Source organism: Panthera onca, chromosome A3, assembly GCF_046562875.1.
Source record: "Panthera onca isolate mPanOnc1 chromosome A3, mPanOnc1 haplotype 2, whole genome shotgun sequence".
NCBI classification, from domain to species: domain Eukaryota; kingdom Metazoa; phylum Chordata; class Mammalia; order Carnivora; family Felidae; genus Panthera; species Panthera onca.
The window spans coordinates 16,082,440-16,098,229 of record NC_138341.1 but is presented as its reverse complement, the minus strand read 5'-3'; the positions used below and the strand labels follow the sequence as shown (position 1 = coordinate 16,098,229).

Here is a 15,790-nt window from a genome sequence, read left to right as displayed (position 1 = left end):
TGTGTTGCTGTGGGCCAGCATAAAGGTGCCCTTCATGTGTGCATGTTAGTTCACTGATTAAAGTTTTGAGTCTATAACAAAAAACAACAGCACTTAGTACTAAGTGAAAGAATGAGAGAATGGAGATGGAAGAATCTCAGATTATTTCTCTGTATTTAGATTGATAACAAGATAGGGAAGGAAGATCAGCTAGTTGGGGGAGGTGGTTGAGAGAGTAGTTGATTTGGGTACTTTGTTTGAGATACCTGTGGACACCCAAGTGGGCACATGTCTGGCAGGTAGCTGGCCGTACGGTGTGAAGCTTAGAATGGTAGTCCGGGCTGAATTTTGATTTGGAAACGGTAAGGATAGATTTGAAGCCATGAGCTTGGGTAATAGTAAGAAAAGGAAGTAGTATGTGGAGAGAAGACATCTAAAGATTGACCCTTGGGGAACACAGCTTAAAAGGTTGGGAGGAAGTAGAGGGGCTAATGGATGAGACGGGAGGGGGAGGGACAAGAATGAGAACCAGAATAGAAATAAACCCAAGGAAGAGAATCAACTGTACGTCTTCGCCACTCCTGTCCCAATTCTTTGGAGAACCCCTGGGGTATGTTCTGCGTTAGGAGGCACCTGGTGTGTCTGAGGCAAATAGGTCAGCATTCATGTGTTCTGCCCTTGTTCTAAACTGTACGAGAATGTATGTCTCATTCACAGAAAAGTGAATTCGTGTTTGGTTTAGAAACCTGAAGTTTTCATTTAAAACTCACTTAGGAGGGAAATTCTAAACTGCCGTGACCATCTCTGGCCTCGGCGAATGGAAACAGCTGGTGTGTGCTACTGCCAGATGGAATCTGGGCATCACTGCCGGTCAGCAAGGGTCTAAAATTGTTCCCAGCGAGAACACACGAGGTGCAGCTTTCTGACAAAGGCAGACAGCAGTAAAAGGGCCGCCCTGCGCCCAGAGAGCCAGGCCAGGGTGACAGTGTTGTTTGGGAAAAGGGGCAAAGTGCCCTCAGGAACAGGAACCCCTCTGCTACGGCTTTTTCCCCATCCTGCTTAGCCCACCCGAGCCCAGAGGTGCACGTTGCCTTTGGGAACAAACGTTGTGCAGTTGTTTGCAGATTCGGGCATGCAAATCCTTCAGACATGCACACGTCCTGCTTAGCGGAGCATGGGAAGTGCTGCCTGGACCTACTAACCAGGTCTGCCTTCCGCCACGCCTCTGTCTGAAACTGATTGTGTTAGTTCTGCCTGTCTCATTTGAAGCCTGTTCAGAATGTCATAATCATCCTGGAAATACATAGGCTTGTTTTTATGTCAATCGTTTTGACCTTGAGAGCTTCATGTTACGTACGTGTGTGAGCACACCCTGAGTTCTCAAGTGAAGAGTGATTGAAAGGGGTGGGTATGCACTGGGGAGCAGAGTCTTCTCCTTGCCTGGGGTTCAAACTCCAGCTCCACCACTTGCTCACTTATGTGACCTTGGTTAAGCTACTTGACCTCACTCTGTCTCCTTTCTCATCAATAAAATGGTTTAGTAATAGCATCTAGTACTATACATTTGTTCCAAAAATATAATGCTATAATTCATATAAAGACCTTTTAAGAGTATCTGGCATGCCCTAAGCATTCAGCTAGAAGTTTACTAATATTATTACAAATTTAGTCATACCCTAGATGTGCCTCTGAGTGCTTTAAAAAGACTATTTGCTTAACTTCTCCTCCCCCCACACACTTCTTCCTAGATGTTTTCATTTCATCCTATAGTTAAAGATTTCGGTAATACTAAATATATAGCCAAAAGACCCTGGAATGCCCCAGTCCCATTCTAGATCCCAGCCACTGCTCCCCTTGAGATGCCCGAGAGAGATGTTGAACAGGAATGAACAGTAGTGAAGGAAGGCATAGGAGCACTTAATCTTTACCAGGACTTGGGCCAGTACCCTCGTGCAGAAGATTCAGATGAGCTGAAGGTCCTAAACAGGATCCTTCAGCACATCTGCCAGTTTCCTGAGGCATATGACCAGGGGGAAACACAAACACAAGGGGATAGATTTGTTCCCGATGCCTCATACTCTGTAGCCTCACCAGAGGGAAACTGATGCCTCAGGTCATCTTCGTACTCTAGTCCCAGGTAAGAAAGAGACAAAGCTAATCACTGGCTGGTCCAGCGCCTTCTGTTTGGGAGTAGGTGGGTTCTGACCCTTTACGCCTGCGTTTAACACGGAAAGGAAAGAGCTCCACTTCTCAAGTCTGTTGGTTGCGCAGTCATTCCAGCCACTGGAGAGGGGTCCGGTCAATAACCCGCCAGCCCTCACCTCCTCCTTGGGTGGCTTGATTTCCACCTGTTCCCCAAGGTGCCTGCAGAAGGGAGAGGGCTCAGTGGTCTTGCCCCCATCCTCAGCCACTTTTCTTAATCTTTGGGGATTTTAATTCTCATGTTTTCAAGAATGGTAATTGAGCCAATTCTGGATAAAAGGAAGAAAGGAAACAAGGTAAATTGGAAAATGAATTTCCTAAACTGCCTCCCTTTCTTTAACAACTCTTCAAGTTCCTAAAAATGGTTGCTTGGAAAGACTTGCAGTGAAATTGTAAAAGTTTGAGGCTCCTCTGTTCCCAGGAGGAATATGATTTTTAAATAACTGAAATGAAGAGGCTTATGTTACAAAACAGGTCTCCTTCACAGGTGCCGGGTCTGACTTTGGGGAGGGGATGAGCAGCAAGCAACCTGTTTTGGATTCTCCCCAGGGGTGGGATACAGTGCAGGAGGGTTAGTACCCTGAGCATGGGAAAGCTGGAGGGGGGTGAAAACAGGGGAAAAAAGGCAGGACAGGGAGATCTCGCTGGGAAGTACCTAAATGTGTGTGGGTACTAATTTGACCTCTCTGTAAGCAGCTCGCTGCCCTATATCAGATCTTTTGCTTTTTTAATCAAAAACAAAATAAAAACAAAAAACAAACCCACACCTGTTGGGTGGCAGTTATTTCTAAAAAGGAAATAAAAAGTGGAGGAAGCAGGAATGGCGTAAGTTTTTTGACTTCTCAGAGCACGCTAGAGAATACACGTCTCCTCCCTGAACATCTACACCGTTGCTCCTTGGTTGCTCTCAGGGCGGCTGTTTCCCCTGCCATGCGGCTCGAAGGCTCGGGGTACTCTTTCTAAAGAAATCTGCACGTAAACATACTGGGAAGCCTGTTCATTCAGCACCCAGGGAAGCAGTGGGCCTTATCTCCACTGCCCAGGGGCTCCCTCTGTGAGCCCTACCAGGAGGGTAGTCTCCGAATGCTGGTGCCATCCTTCATTTTGGAAGATACTCAACCAGGAATACCCAGATGGTGCTGCAGTGTAGGCCCCAGGTCTCATTTATAAGTAAAGTGGCTGAGCGTCCACTCAGTGAGCTGAGCATGAGTGGTGGCTTGCAGACAGGGGTTGTGCTTCACTGTTTGTTTGGTTGATGACTGATCTTGGATCTTCTAACTAATGTCTTTCCCCATGATCTTTTCACGGGAATACAGTGTGTGTGTGTGTGTGTGTGTGTGTGTGTGTGTGTGTGTGTGTAGAGTGCATGTTTGCTATACATGATAACGTATATAATAACACACTTTGCTTTAGGCTTAAAGAAAGTGTATATTACTTCCATATTTCTTTTAAAATTTTTTTAATGTTTATTTATTTTTGAGAGACGGAGCATGAGTGGAGGAGGGGCAGAGAGAGAGAGAGAGAGAGGGAGACACAGAATCTGAAGCAGGCTCCAGGCTCCAAGCTGTCAGCACAGAACCCGACACGGGGCTCAAACTCATGAACCGCGAGATCATGACTTGAGCCGAAGTCGGCGCTTACCCGACTGAGCCACTCAGGCACCCCTTCATATGTTTTTAATATGAAATTTATTTGTGAAATTGGTTTCCATACAACACCCAGTACTCATCCCAACAGGTGCCCTCCTCAATGCCCATCACCCACTTTCCCCTCCCCTCCACCCCCCATCAACCCTCAGTTTGTCCTCAGTATTTAAGAGTCTCTTATGGTTTGCCTCCTTCCCTCTCTCTAACTTTTTTTTCCCCCTTCCCCTCACCCCTGGTCTTCTGTTGAGTTTCTCAGGATCCACATATGAGTGAAAACATATGGTATCTGTCTTTCTCTGCCTGACTTATTTCACTTAGCATAACACTCTCCAGTTCCATCCACGTTGCTACAAATGGCCAGATTTCATTCCTTCTCATTGCCAAGTAGTATTCCATTGTATCTATAAACCACATCTTCTTTATCCATTCATCATTTGATGGATATTTATGCTCTTTCCATAATTTGGCTATTGTTGAAAGTGCTGCCTTAAACATTGGGGTACAAGTGCCCCTATGCATCAGCACTCCTATATCCCTTGGGTAAATTCCTAGCAGTGCTATTGCTGGGTCATAGGGTAGATCTATTTTTAATTTTTTTAAGAACCTCCACACTGTTTTCCAGAGTGACTGCACCAGTTGCATTCCCACCAACAGTGTAAGAGGGTTCCTGTTTCTCCACATCCTCTCCAGCATCTATAGTCTCCTGATTTGTTCATTTTAGCCACTCTGACCGGCATGAGGTGGTATCCCAGTGTGGCTTTGATTTGTATTTCCCTGACGAGGAGTGATGTTGAGCATCTTTTCATGTGCCTGTTGGCCATCTGGATGTCTTCTTTAGAAAAGTGTCTATTCATGTCTTCTGCCCATTTCTTCACTGGATTACTTATTTTTTGGGTGTGGAGTTGGTGAGTTCTTTATAGATTTTGGATACTAGCCCTTTATCCGATATGTCATTTGCAAATATCTTCTCCCATTCCATCAGTTGCCTTTTAGTTTTGTTGATTGTTTCCTTTGCAGTGCAGAAGTTTTTTATCTTGATGAGATCCCAATAGTTCATTTTTGCTTTTAATTCCCTTGCCTTTGGAGATGTGTCAAGAAATTGCTGCGGCTGAGGTCAGAGAGGTTTTTTCCTGCTTTCTCCTCTAGGGTTTTGATGGTTTCCTATCTCAAATTCAGGTCCTTCATCCATTTTGAGTTTCTCTTTATGATTGGTGTAAGAAAGTGGTCCAGTTTCATTCTTCTGCGTGTTACTGTCCAGTTCTCCCAGCACCATTTGTTAAAGAGATGTCAAGCTTTCACTTTTTGCAGATGGCGTGATACTATACATGGAAAACCCGATAGACTCCACCAAAAGTCTGCTAGAACTGATACATGAATTCAGCAAAGTCTCAGGATACAAAATTAATGTACAGAAATCAGTCGCATTCTTATGCACTAATAATGAAGCAACAGAAAGACAAATAAAGAAACTGATCCCATTCACAATTGCACCAAGAATCATAAAATACCTAGGAATAATCCTAACCAAAGATGTAAAAGATCTGTATGCTGAAAATTATAGAAAGCTTATGAAGGAAATTGAAGAAGATACAAAGAAATGAAAAAACATTCCGTGCTCATGGATTGGAAGAATAAATATTGTAATGTCAATACTACCCAAACCAATCTACACATTCAATGCAACCCCAATCAAAATTGTACCAGCATTCTTCTTGAAGCTAGAACAAGCAATCCTAAAATTCATATGGAACCACAAAGTACCCCAAATAGCCAAAGTAATATTGAAGAAGAAAACCAAAGCAGGAGACATCACAATCCCAGACTTTAGCCTCTACTACAAAGCTGTAATCATCAAGACAGCATGATATTGGCACAAAAACAGACACATAGACCAATGGAATAGAATAGAGACTCCAGAATTGGATCCACAAATGTATGGCCAACAAATCTTTGACAAAGCAGGAAAGAATATCCAATGGAAAAAAAGACAGTCTCTTTACTTCCACATTTTCTGAGCCTGACTTACATCAAAAGCAGCTTATCAGAAGAAAATATATTTTCTCAAAAATTATTTTAAGGTCCTGTGGCTTCTTTTTCCCTCTGATCTGAGCACAACTCTCACTGTAGGGAAGAATCTAGACAGATTTTGCCCCCACAGGAGATCCCTTTGTCCTCATTGTTATCACCGGTATAACACCATATGTCCTTTAAGAGTGCTTACTATATGCCAAGTGCTTGATGTGCTTTGTTTTCTAACCCTTACCACCCCACAAGGTAGCTGTTCTATCCCCACCTTGCTGATGAGGAAACAGGCACAGACAGGCTAAGAAACTAGTCTAAGGGAACAACTAGTGATAGAAGAATGCTAGTGATAGAAGAACCAAAATTCCAGTCTAGGCAGGTATGGCCCAGGGCCCAAGTTCTGCACACTGCACCATCTCTCTCCCTGTGACTGCATAATGAACTTGAGCAGTTTCACAGATTATTTTACCATAATAGAACACAAAGGCTTTATGAGAAGCCCTTTCACTCTGAGCATGATGGCCCTGAAGCGCTATTTGCTCCTCTGCTCTAGTCTACACTGTATCATGAAACAGATCGCTGGAAGACCACTTGAAGGGAGGAAGTTCACTTTGTTAAACTGCCAGGAAGAACTAGCTTATACCAAACTTGGCTTTATGATGAATTATATTCTTAGGAGCTTCTAAAATTCAGCTTATGCATGGGGCGCCTGGGTGGCTCAGTCGGTTGAGCGTCCGACTTCGGCTCAGGTCATGATCTCACAGTTCGTGAGTTTGAGCCCCACGTTGGGCTCTATGCTGACAGCTCAGAGCCTGGAGTCTGCCTTGGATTCTGTGTCCCCCTCTCTGCCCCTTCTCCTTCCCTCTCTCTCTCTCTCTCTCAAAAATAAACATTAAAGGGGCGCCTGGGTGGCTTGGTCGGTTAAGCGTCCGACTTCGGCTCAGGTCATGATCTCATGGTCCGTGAGTTCGAGCCCCGCGTCGGGCTCTGTGCTGACAGCTCAGAGCCTGGAGCCTGTTTCAGATTCTGTGTCTCCCTCTCTCTCTGACCCTCCCCTGTTCATGCTCTGTCTCTCTCTGTCTCAAAAATAAATAAACATTTAAAAAAAAATTAAAGAAAATATTTTAATAAAAGAAATAAACATTAAAAAACTTAAAAATAAATAAATAATATAAAATAAAATTCAGCTTATGCATAAGGTTAATAAAATGAATGAATGAATGAATGAATGAGGAAGGAAGGAAGAAAGGAAAGAAAGAGAAAGAAAAGAAGTAACATTCTAAGACTATGAAACACTTTTGTTAGGCCTGTGATTCCTATAATGCCTGTAGTCCTCTGGATTGTTGAATAGAGAAAAGTAATACAAATAGAGATTTTTTTCCAGCTTTATTGAGATATAATCAAGGTAAAACATTGTATTAATTTAAGGTATACAACATAATGAATGTGATATATGTATATATTGCAAAATGATTACCACAGCAAGTTTAGTTAACATAATCACCTCACATAGTTACAAATTTAAATTTCTTGCTATGAAAGCTTTTAAGATCTGCTGTCTTAGCAACTTTTAAATACACAGTACAGTGCTGCTAACTCTAGTCAGCAGGCCCTGCATTAAACCCCCCAGGGCTTACTCATAACTGGAAGTTTGTACTTTTTGACCCCCTTCACCCAATCCTTCCACCCATCCCCACTGTCTGCCCGTCTCTGGCAACTACCACTCTCCTCTCTGTTTCTATGAGTTCCTTTTTTTGTTAGATTCCACATATAAGTGAAATCATACAGTATTTGTCTTTCTCTGACTTACTTCACTTAGCATAACGCCTTCAAGGTCCAGCCATATTGTCACAAACAGTAGGATTTCCTTCCTTTTTATGGCTGAATAGTATTCCTCTGTGTGTGTGTGTGTGTGTGTGTGTGTGTGTGTGTGTGTGTGTGTGTGTGTACATCACCAGATAGGGATTTTTGTGGGTTTTTGCATGTTTAATATTTCGAGATACATCATTGAAACTGATTTTAGTTATCAGCTAAATCAAATATATGAACTTAGGTCATAAGATGGTTTCTGGTATTTATTTTGTTATTAAAATAAATCCTCTGTTAGTAATGCATAAAAGCCAACAACTCAAAATGTGTTCTAAAAAAAGATTTGTTGAGGCACCTGGGTGACTTAGTCGGCTGAGCATCAGACTCTTGACTTCAGCTCAGGTCATGATCCCAGGGTCGTGGGATATAGCCTGCATCGGACTCTGCACTGAGAGCGGAGCCTGCTTAAGATTCTCTCTCTCTCCCCCTCTGCCCGTCCCCTGCTCACCCTCTCACTCGCTCTCTAAAATAAAAAAAGTAAATAAATATTTTTAAAAGGTTTGTTGACTCCGTCAGGGCAGAATCCAGGTTTTCCTACTTTGGACTCCAGAAGTACTTTATACCTTTCTCTGCCTGTTGTGTTTAAGGGCCAGTGTGTACATGCCTGTGTTCTTCCCTAGTCTGGCAGCTTCTCCAGAAGTGAGATTTACTCCCTTGTGAATTTCAACCACTTAGCCAATGCCAGATGGGAAGGAGGGTTAGAGTCATTTTTGGTGAGACTGCTTTGAATCTGTTAGTTTCAGCAGCAAAAAGTGAGAGAAAAAACACCCACATGAGAAAAGACAAATGTGGCTTCTCAATGGTAGCAAACTGCAACAATTTGCAGGGACATAGCTCCTTGGGGGCACGCTGAAATGTTTAAGGAAAATACGTCTGTGAGCACAGGCACTCTAGTAACTATAATTCCACCTTACTGCAGAACACACACGAGGAAAAGCAAAAAGCACAGTCCTGAGAAGTTAAATTTACAAAAACTGGGAAAATTAAATTTTGTGTTTAATAGAGAAACGGATTACTTAACATGACAGCAGTTTGGAAACATGGAATAATTTCCATTCAGTAATGTGTACTTTTTATCAATTCTCATGCATAGCAAAGCTAGTGCCAAGGAGAAATAAAACTACAGGAAACAATTATTTATCTTCTTACAAACCTTTGAATTTAAATGTCCTGCTGATAACCTGAGGTTCTTAGTTAACAGTTCCGGTCATGTCCCAGCAGTTACCACACCCGTGACACACAGAGCCCCAGAACTACATAGACTTCGAGAAGGCTGTAAGTGAAGGTTGTTGGGTTTGCTCCTGCCCTTGATTGTCACTCTCAGTTTTCATGGCCAGTTGAAGACCGCCCAGTCTTCAGGTTTTGTCTCTTCACAACATGGGTCAGTTCACTGTTAATTGCAAATCATAGTAAAGAGTACAGATTAGGAATGTTGTCTCTGGATTTATACCCCAGCCTTACAACTCACTAATTCTTTGAATTTAAACAACTTAATCTCACTATGCCTCAGTTTCCTTTTCTGTAAAATAAGGATAAAATACCTTCCTCAAGAGTATTGTTGTAAGGACGCAGTGAATATAGAGCTTAACATGTTATTCTCAGTTTTTAGCCGTTCATTATTGTATGTTGTGATGGTTCTTTGTTTTGACACATCGATATTATAATAGCACATACACTCTTAACCACCGTGCTTTGGTGTCCAGTTCTTTCTTTCTTTCTGCTTCACCTGTCTCCCCCCACCCCCCACTAGTAGCTCCACACACCCCATACTTTTTCTGTTTCCTGTTTAGGGTTACAGATGCAGAGCCTTCTGTCCAGATCTATTGCCTGTGACTTCTAATCTACAGGGATGGAAAGTATCTTGAGCCAGTGTATATAAAGGCATTAGAATAACCACATGTTTTACTTGTAAGCCAAGATTTTCATAGAAGGCTGCCCTTCAGTGAATATAGTCTGAAGAAAACTTTCAAAACACCCAAGCAAAAAGACCTTACCCCACCATTACTTAGAGATTTAACGAAATACAGCCACTCTAAATGGTTACTGGTCATAGAGGCTTAAGAAATAAAACTAGATGAACATATGGGAAATCTGGAATCCTCACTGTTAATGCCATCTTGCACACTTTGTGTTAAGGGTCCTTGGACATGTCTTGGGTAGCTTAACTACTTGGACACGACTTGTCTCTGGATACCCTGAAGTAGGTGTAAGGCCTCTGTAATCCACGTGTGTTATTCCTGCTCAACTGTCCTCACCTTCATTCGTGAGGGAAGGGATGGTGTTTCCCAGCCCATCAAGCTGGACTTTTCAATGAAGACATTTTAAGTTGTAATTCCCTCACTGAAAAGTAAATGCTAAACTCTCCAAAGGAATAGTCTCTGAAATATGAGGCAGAAAGCAGCAGCAGGTGCACAGAGTGATGGAGCGCTCCTTGTCAGAGACCCCTGGAGAGCTCTTTCTGCCTTGCTGTCCCTCTAGTTGATCCTTCTACAATAGAGCTTTTCACAAGACTTTGCCAGCTTATGCAGGTGTGAGGGTTCCCAAAGCACCTTTGTCGGCATTCAGGAATCTTAAGGCAAGAGAGTGCACTGGGGCAGAGGAACACACATGACGGTCATGGGCCCAAGTCAGCACTTCCAGATTTCTCAGCACTGTTTCATACTCTGAGGAAGTGCCGAACCACTGGGCACGAGGACTGTAACGTACTCGATTTCCTGGATATAATTTAAAAGATTCTTGTGGGTAAGGGTAGGGTATGGTTTAGAGAGAACCTAAAGTTATTAGCCCTATTGGTAGGTAATTAATGCCTGCGGGCAGGGTGTTGCTGGCCAGAATCGTCACCCTCTGCTGGTGGGGTTGCAACATGGCAGAGCGGTAGAGAGACTGATACCCAGGGGAAAGAGCCAGGCTGCCACCTGGTTCTCTGTCCTCCAGCAACAGAAAGAACTTCATACGCTGCTAAGAGCCATGGCAAAATGAATTTTGGTTTTAGGGGCTTTGGAGCACCCACAAATGATTGTAGTGAGCAAAACACAGGAGAATGGGAAGAAGAAGTGAGCAGCCTGTGAGCCACAGATCCTTTGCAGCTTTCAAAACTAAAACCTCAGGTGACAACCAGAAAGTTGTCTATGAAGTAATTCAGAGTAAGTCTGCAACTCAAGGTTTAGTTGTTAGTAACTGACTCTCTGGAGTAGTCTACATATTTTCCTCTTTAAAGTATTGTTTTAACTGTTCCTTTAAATATTGGTTAAGTCATAAGGTTATTGTAATAAAGACCAGTGTCTTTATCAGAGGAGTCTCCCTTGTCCATATTCAGATAATGGATTTAATGACTGTTAGATCAAAATCACCTAGTGGGCAATAACACATGTGTCCCGCGTCGTCTTCCCGACACACTTTGACTGCTCCCATCTCTCTTTGCCATTGTAGCCAGAGTACGTGACCTACAATGCAGACCTGATCGTGTCACTTCATTGTGTGAAGTCTTTTGTTAGCTCTTATCAGGTTTCCCCCACTATCCAAAAGTAGAGCGTTCCTGTAAAACCTTTTATAAGTTGAAGTGGCGTAAAGCAAAGAAGTAATTACCTTAATTTATATGGAAAATTTTTTGAGTGTTCCCAGGCCCAAAAAATAACCTCTCTTAGGCTTTTCAGATACTTTAGGACACATCATGCTAGTGGGTGCCCAAAATAAATCCAGGTAAAGCCCAGATGCTTGCAGCCACAGTTCAAAGCTATGGTGGCTTGATGTGAAATGTAGTTCCAGGGGAAGGAGCGTGGTGGAGCCACTCCCTCTTCCAGGTGTGCGCTGCCTCTGTACCTGCCCACTGCCAAACAAACACTGAACACTATTTTTGCTTTTAGCTTTTGTTCATAAAAACGAAAATCCGCTTTGGGTGTCTTTCGTTTAGCGAAAACAGATGCTAACATAGGTGTTTCATAAAAGCAAAGTGGCATAACATGAACTTTGGAAAAGCAGGGGATACCTGTATGTGCATATATACGTATGTACCCATACACATATACACATTCGTGTATATACGTACATACACATATTTGTGCGTGTGTGTGTGTGTCATGGGCAGGTATAGATCAGTATCCAGTAAGGGTCTTAGTGATGTCTTAAAGGAGGCTCTGTCTCCATGCAGCTGCTTGCTATCACCTGAAGCATGATTATATCACCCGCCCACTGAATCTGCATACTCTCCTGCTGCATGGAGCCTATTCAGAAATGTTACAGACACTCTCAGGATTCTGATCACTTTTCGTCTGCTATATTGAGAAGCCTGAGTCTCTCTAGTTCATCTTTAGATGCATTCAACAAACATATCCATATGTCTACCATGTGGCTGCGTGAAAACTGTGAAGTGTGTATGAATGGTCACTAGTCCTTCAGCGATCATGTCTCAGTCACTCTTCCCTGTCCTCCACAGCCATCTCTCCAGTGTCCATCCCAGCCTCAATGTACACAACTTTGCTGGCATGTCCTTTTAGTGAATCATGGGGAATCTATCACACAAGACTCTCTCTATGTGGGGATGGGTTTCATGGTCTGGAGGGAGGCTTGTGGCTATCTTATAGGGCCAGGTACAGGGGCTGTTACCAGAGCATTGCAGGTTGCTGGTGTCATGTTTGTGTTGGCAGAGGAAGTGTTTTCTAATAAAATGTTTTTGTCTTGTCTTTTAGCTTACATTTTACTATGGTACTATGGATGCTTGGTGTCCAAGAAAATACTATGAAGACATCAAGAAAGATTTTCCTGAAGGAGATATTCGACTCTGCGAGAAAAAATTACCTCATGCTTTTATCATCCATTTTTACGGAGAAATGGCTGGCATGATAGCTGACTGGCTAAAGGATGATCTGTCCAAAATAGAAGCCCTGACACATGGAAGCGTCACTGACAGCTAGTACATAGCAGTGGTAGGTGTGCTGTCTCTTAGTAGTTAGTAGTGTACTTAGTAGGTAAGTGTCCGGTGTTAATGTCTGATACTAGAAGACTTGGCTTGCTGTCAGCTCCGAGCTAGCTCCCCACACTACAGACTGAAGTAAGCCCAGTTGGTGAAATATGCCATAGGCTTAACAGAACCATTTTCCAAGACTCAGGGAACACAGTAATCAGTGATCTAAACAAGACCTTTTCTGTTTGCACGGGATACCCAGCTGGCACTATGCAGTTTATTCTAGTGGGCAGGATCCTTGCAGACAAAAGGAGGTCTAAATTCAGTTGGTTTTAATTGAGTTACCTTGTAGAACAGGCTCTCCTAGAGGAAATTACAAAAATGTAAAAGAGATCAGTGAATGCTAAGCGTATAGTCAGAAATGTAAGTGTATGTGATCATGAGGACGCACATTCCAATAGCAGGAAGTGATGACTAGTGGGTCTTGGCAGTGGACCTGGGTCTCCCTTAAGGACAGGAGCTAGAGATCAGCCTGGACTAACTTTGTACAGGTCCTGGCTGAGGTCATCAGAATCAGACTGGATGCCAGGCCAGCCTGCAGGACCTCCCCCCACCCCCCACTCCAACCTGTTACTACCTTGCATTGGGTCACAGGCCCCCAGCGGGGCCAACATCAGGGGAGGTACTGCTTGTCTCCATCTCTAAAAAGCTTCTCTGAGGAGTGAGACTTCCTGATCTTCCTGCATTACACAGAGAATAAAGCTCACCAGACATTCCACTGGTGAAGGAACCAGGAAGAGCTGTGGAAGGATCCTGACTGTGCCTCCTGCCGCAAGACAGCCAGCAAGCTCTGTGCTGAGCCTGCCAGGTTGTGAGCTCGCTGTAGGCTCCTCTTCTGCAGGGCCCGGATGGGGAGGCCCCGGGTTGTCCAAAGCCGGTCTGTACCTGCCTCGTGGACTTGCCCCTTCTGTGTTTTTTCTAATAAAACTACACTGAGGGCCAGCTATGAGCTAAGTACTGTGCTAGGCATTGAGGATAGAGTTCTTAGCTATGCCATGATTCTTTTCTTCTGCAAATCGTCCAGTAAGTAATTTTTGAGAGGGCATCTTTCAATTGCTGAATAGAGAAGGACCATAAATGAGTTCTACATTTCTGCCTTGGCTTTGTGAGTTGGAAAGAAGTTATTTTACTAATGAACCAAAACAATCCATTAAATTATGTGAATTCACCTTCTCTGGATGGCTTGAGGACCAGTAGAGAAGAAGCTTGTTCTCCAGCCTAGAGCAGGCTCACAGTATTTCTGCCTTCCCTAAAATGACTCAATCCTGGGATCCTAGGAGCCAATAAATCCCACTGACAGCAGTAATAGTCAACAGTTGATCAAAAACATTCAGTTTTTTTCCTAGAGGAGACCCCTCATGGCATTATCATTCCAAAAGAACAATAGAATGTTGTCCTTCCTTTCAAAGTCTAAAGCCCCCTGATGAAAGCTTCAGCTCTGATATGCTGCCAACCCAGTGGTGAGGGTTGAATGAGTTACTGTCCCTTGGCACAGCATCTGCATCAGAGCAAATGACTTCTCAGAGGGGAAGAGCCAAGTGCTCCTGGCCCCGGAGATAAACCAGGAGACACACAGGCCACTGGCATAGGGCTACACACGAAATCCTGATTGGCCGCTGTGTGGGTGGGCCTTCTGGAAATCTGGTGTCAGAAGCTCAGATTCACGGCTCTGAACTGCCTTGCACATAGGAGATGCTCATAGTACTACCTTGAAGCCCTTGACCAAGTCCTGGTGAATCACACCTACTCAGAGAATAATAGCATCGCCAGCTCCTTTTAGCATTAGTTTGTATTACTCTGTCCATATATATGACATTGGGTCTTACGGTGGTTTTTCAGAGCTTAAATAAATGATGAAAAGTAGAAGATACGGGCTCGTTTTCTGTTTATCATCTAATCGCCAAATGAATTTTCAAAATAAATGTTTAACCAACACTTAGAACTGCCTGGCCTGACCTCTGTATGGGGGGCGGGGGTGCATGGTACCGTCTGAACAGGCCTCCTGAGTTAGACTTGGACCCAAGTCTCTCTGTTGGATTTTCTCATTCCTCCTTTTACAGAAGAATCTGATTTCAGGAGATTGGAGTTCATTTCCTTAGGAATTAAACAAAGCACTGAATATTTCCATGCATATATATGACATGATAAGGTATACAGGAACTCTGGAGGCCTTGTCACCTGTGTGATTTTTAGACAACTTTCTCTAATTTCTCCATGCATCAGTGTCCTCACTTAAAAGATAGGATTAATGGGGCGCCTGGGTGGCCAGTTGAGCATCCAACTTGGGCTCAGGTCATGATCTCATGGTTCATGAGGTTGAGCCCCACGTCGGGCTCTGTGCTGACAGCTCTGAGCCTGGAGCCTACTTCAGAGTCTGTTGTCTCCTTCTCTCTCTGCCCCTCCCCCACTAACGTGTGTGTGTGTGTGTGTGTGTGTGTGTGTGTGTGTGTGTGTGTCTCAAAAATAAACATTAAAAAAAATATATTTTGCTTCATATGGGTTTATCTAGTGTTGAGTGAAAAGTCTAAGCTGGAGTTATGACCAGTGGCCTTGGCCAGGCTGCTCTGGGCCAGGGGACAGAGAGAATCTCCAGAGGCAGTTCCTGGGGCTCTCATGTTCGAGGTGGCCAGGTACCTCTCACCATCCACTTCTCCACCCAACCCTTGGAGAGCCAGGGACCTCTAAAGGCTTGATTTTTTTTTCTTCACCCTACATTATATTAAAATTAATTCCATATTAGACTAAAAAGACATGATAACTTAATGCAATGCTTGATCCTGAATTAGACGCTTTCTTTAAAAAACATTGTTGGGAAGTTTGCACAACTTGACTGGGATCTACAGATGAACTGGGAGTAAGAGATCAGTGTTCATTTTCTGACTTCAGTGGTTGGATTGTGGAAAAGAGGATGTCCTTATTTGTACTCTGCAGACACACTGAAGTGTCTGGGGGTGGGCTGGGGCATCATGTCCGTTTGCTCTCACATGGTTCAGAGGAAACAAAATGTTCTTGGTACTTGTAACTTTTTTGTAAGTTTGAGATGAGTTTGAAATCTATAAAAATAATTTTTAAAAAGCCACCATGTTCTCTCCTGCATCTGTCTCTCATGGAT

At 43.5% G+C, this 15,790-nt stretch overlaps 1 protein-coding gene across 4 annotated transcripts in view; it reads left to right on the top strand.

The window, feature by feature from the left end:
• LDAH (lipid droplet associated hydrolase) overlaps positions 1-14,546 on the top strand; it is a 110,583-nt gene extending 96,037 nt beyond the window's left edge. For all 4 annotated transcript variants that reach the window (XM_078444936.1, XM_078444938.2, XM_078444935.2 and 1 more), the window contains one exon: positions 12,404-14,546. In XM_078444936.1, coding sequence (XP_078301062.1) covers positions 12,404-12,628 — 225 coding nt within the window. In that variant the 3' untranslated portion in view covers positions 12,629-14,546. The remainder of the gene's footprint in view (positions 1-12,403) is intronic.
• The last annotated feature ends 1,244 nt before the right edge of the window (positions 14,547-15,790 follow it).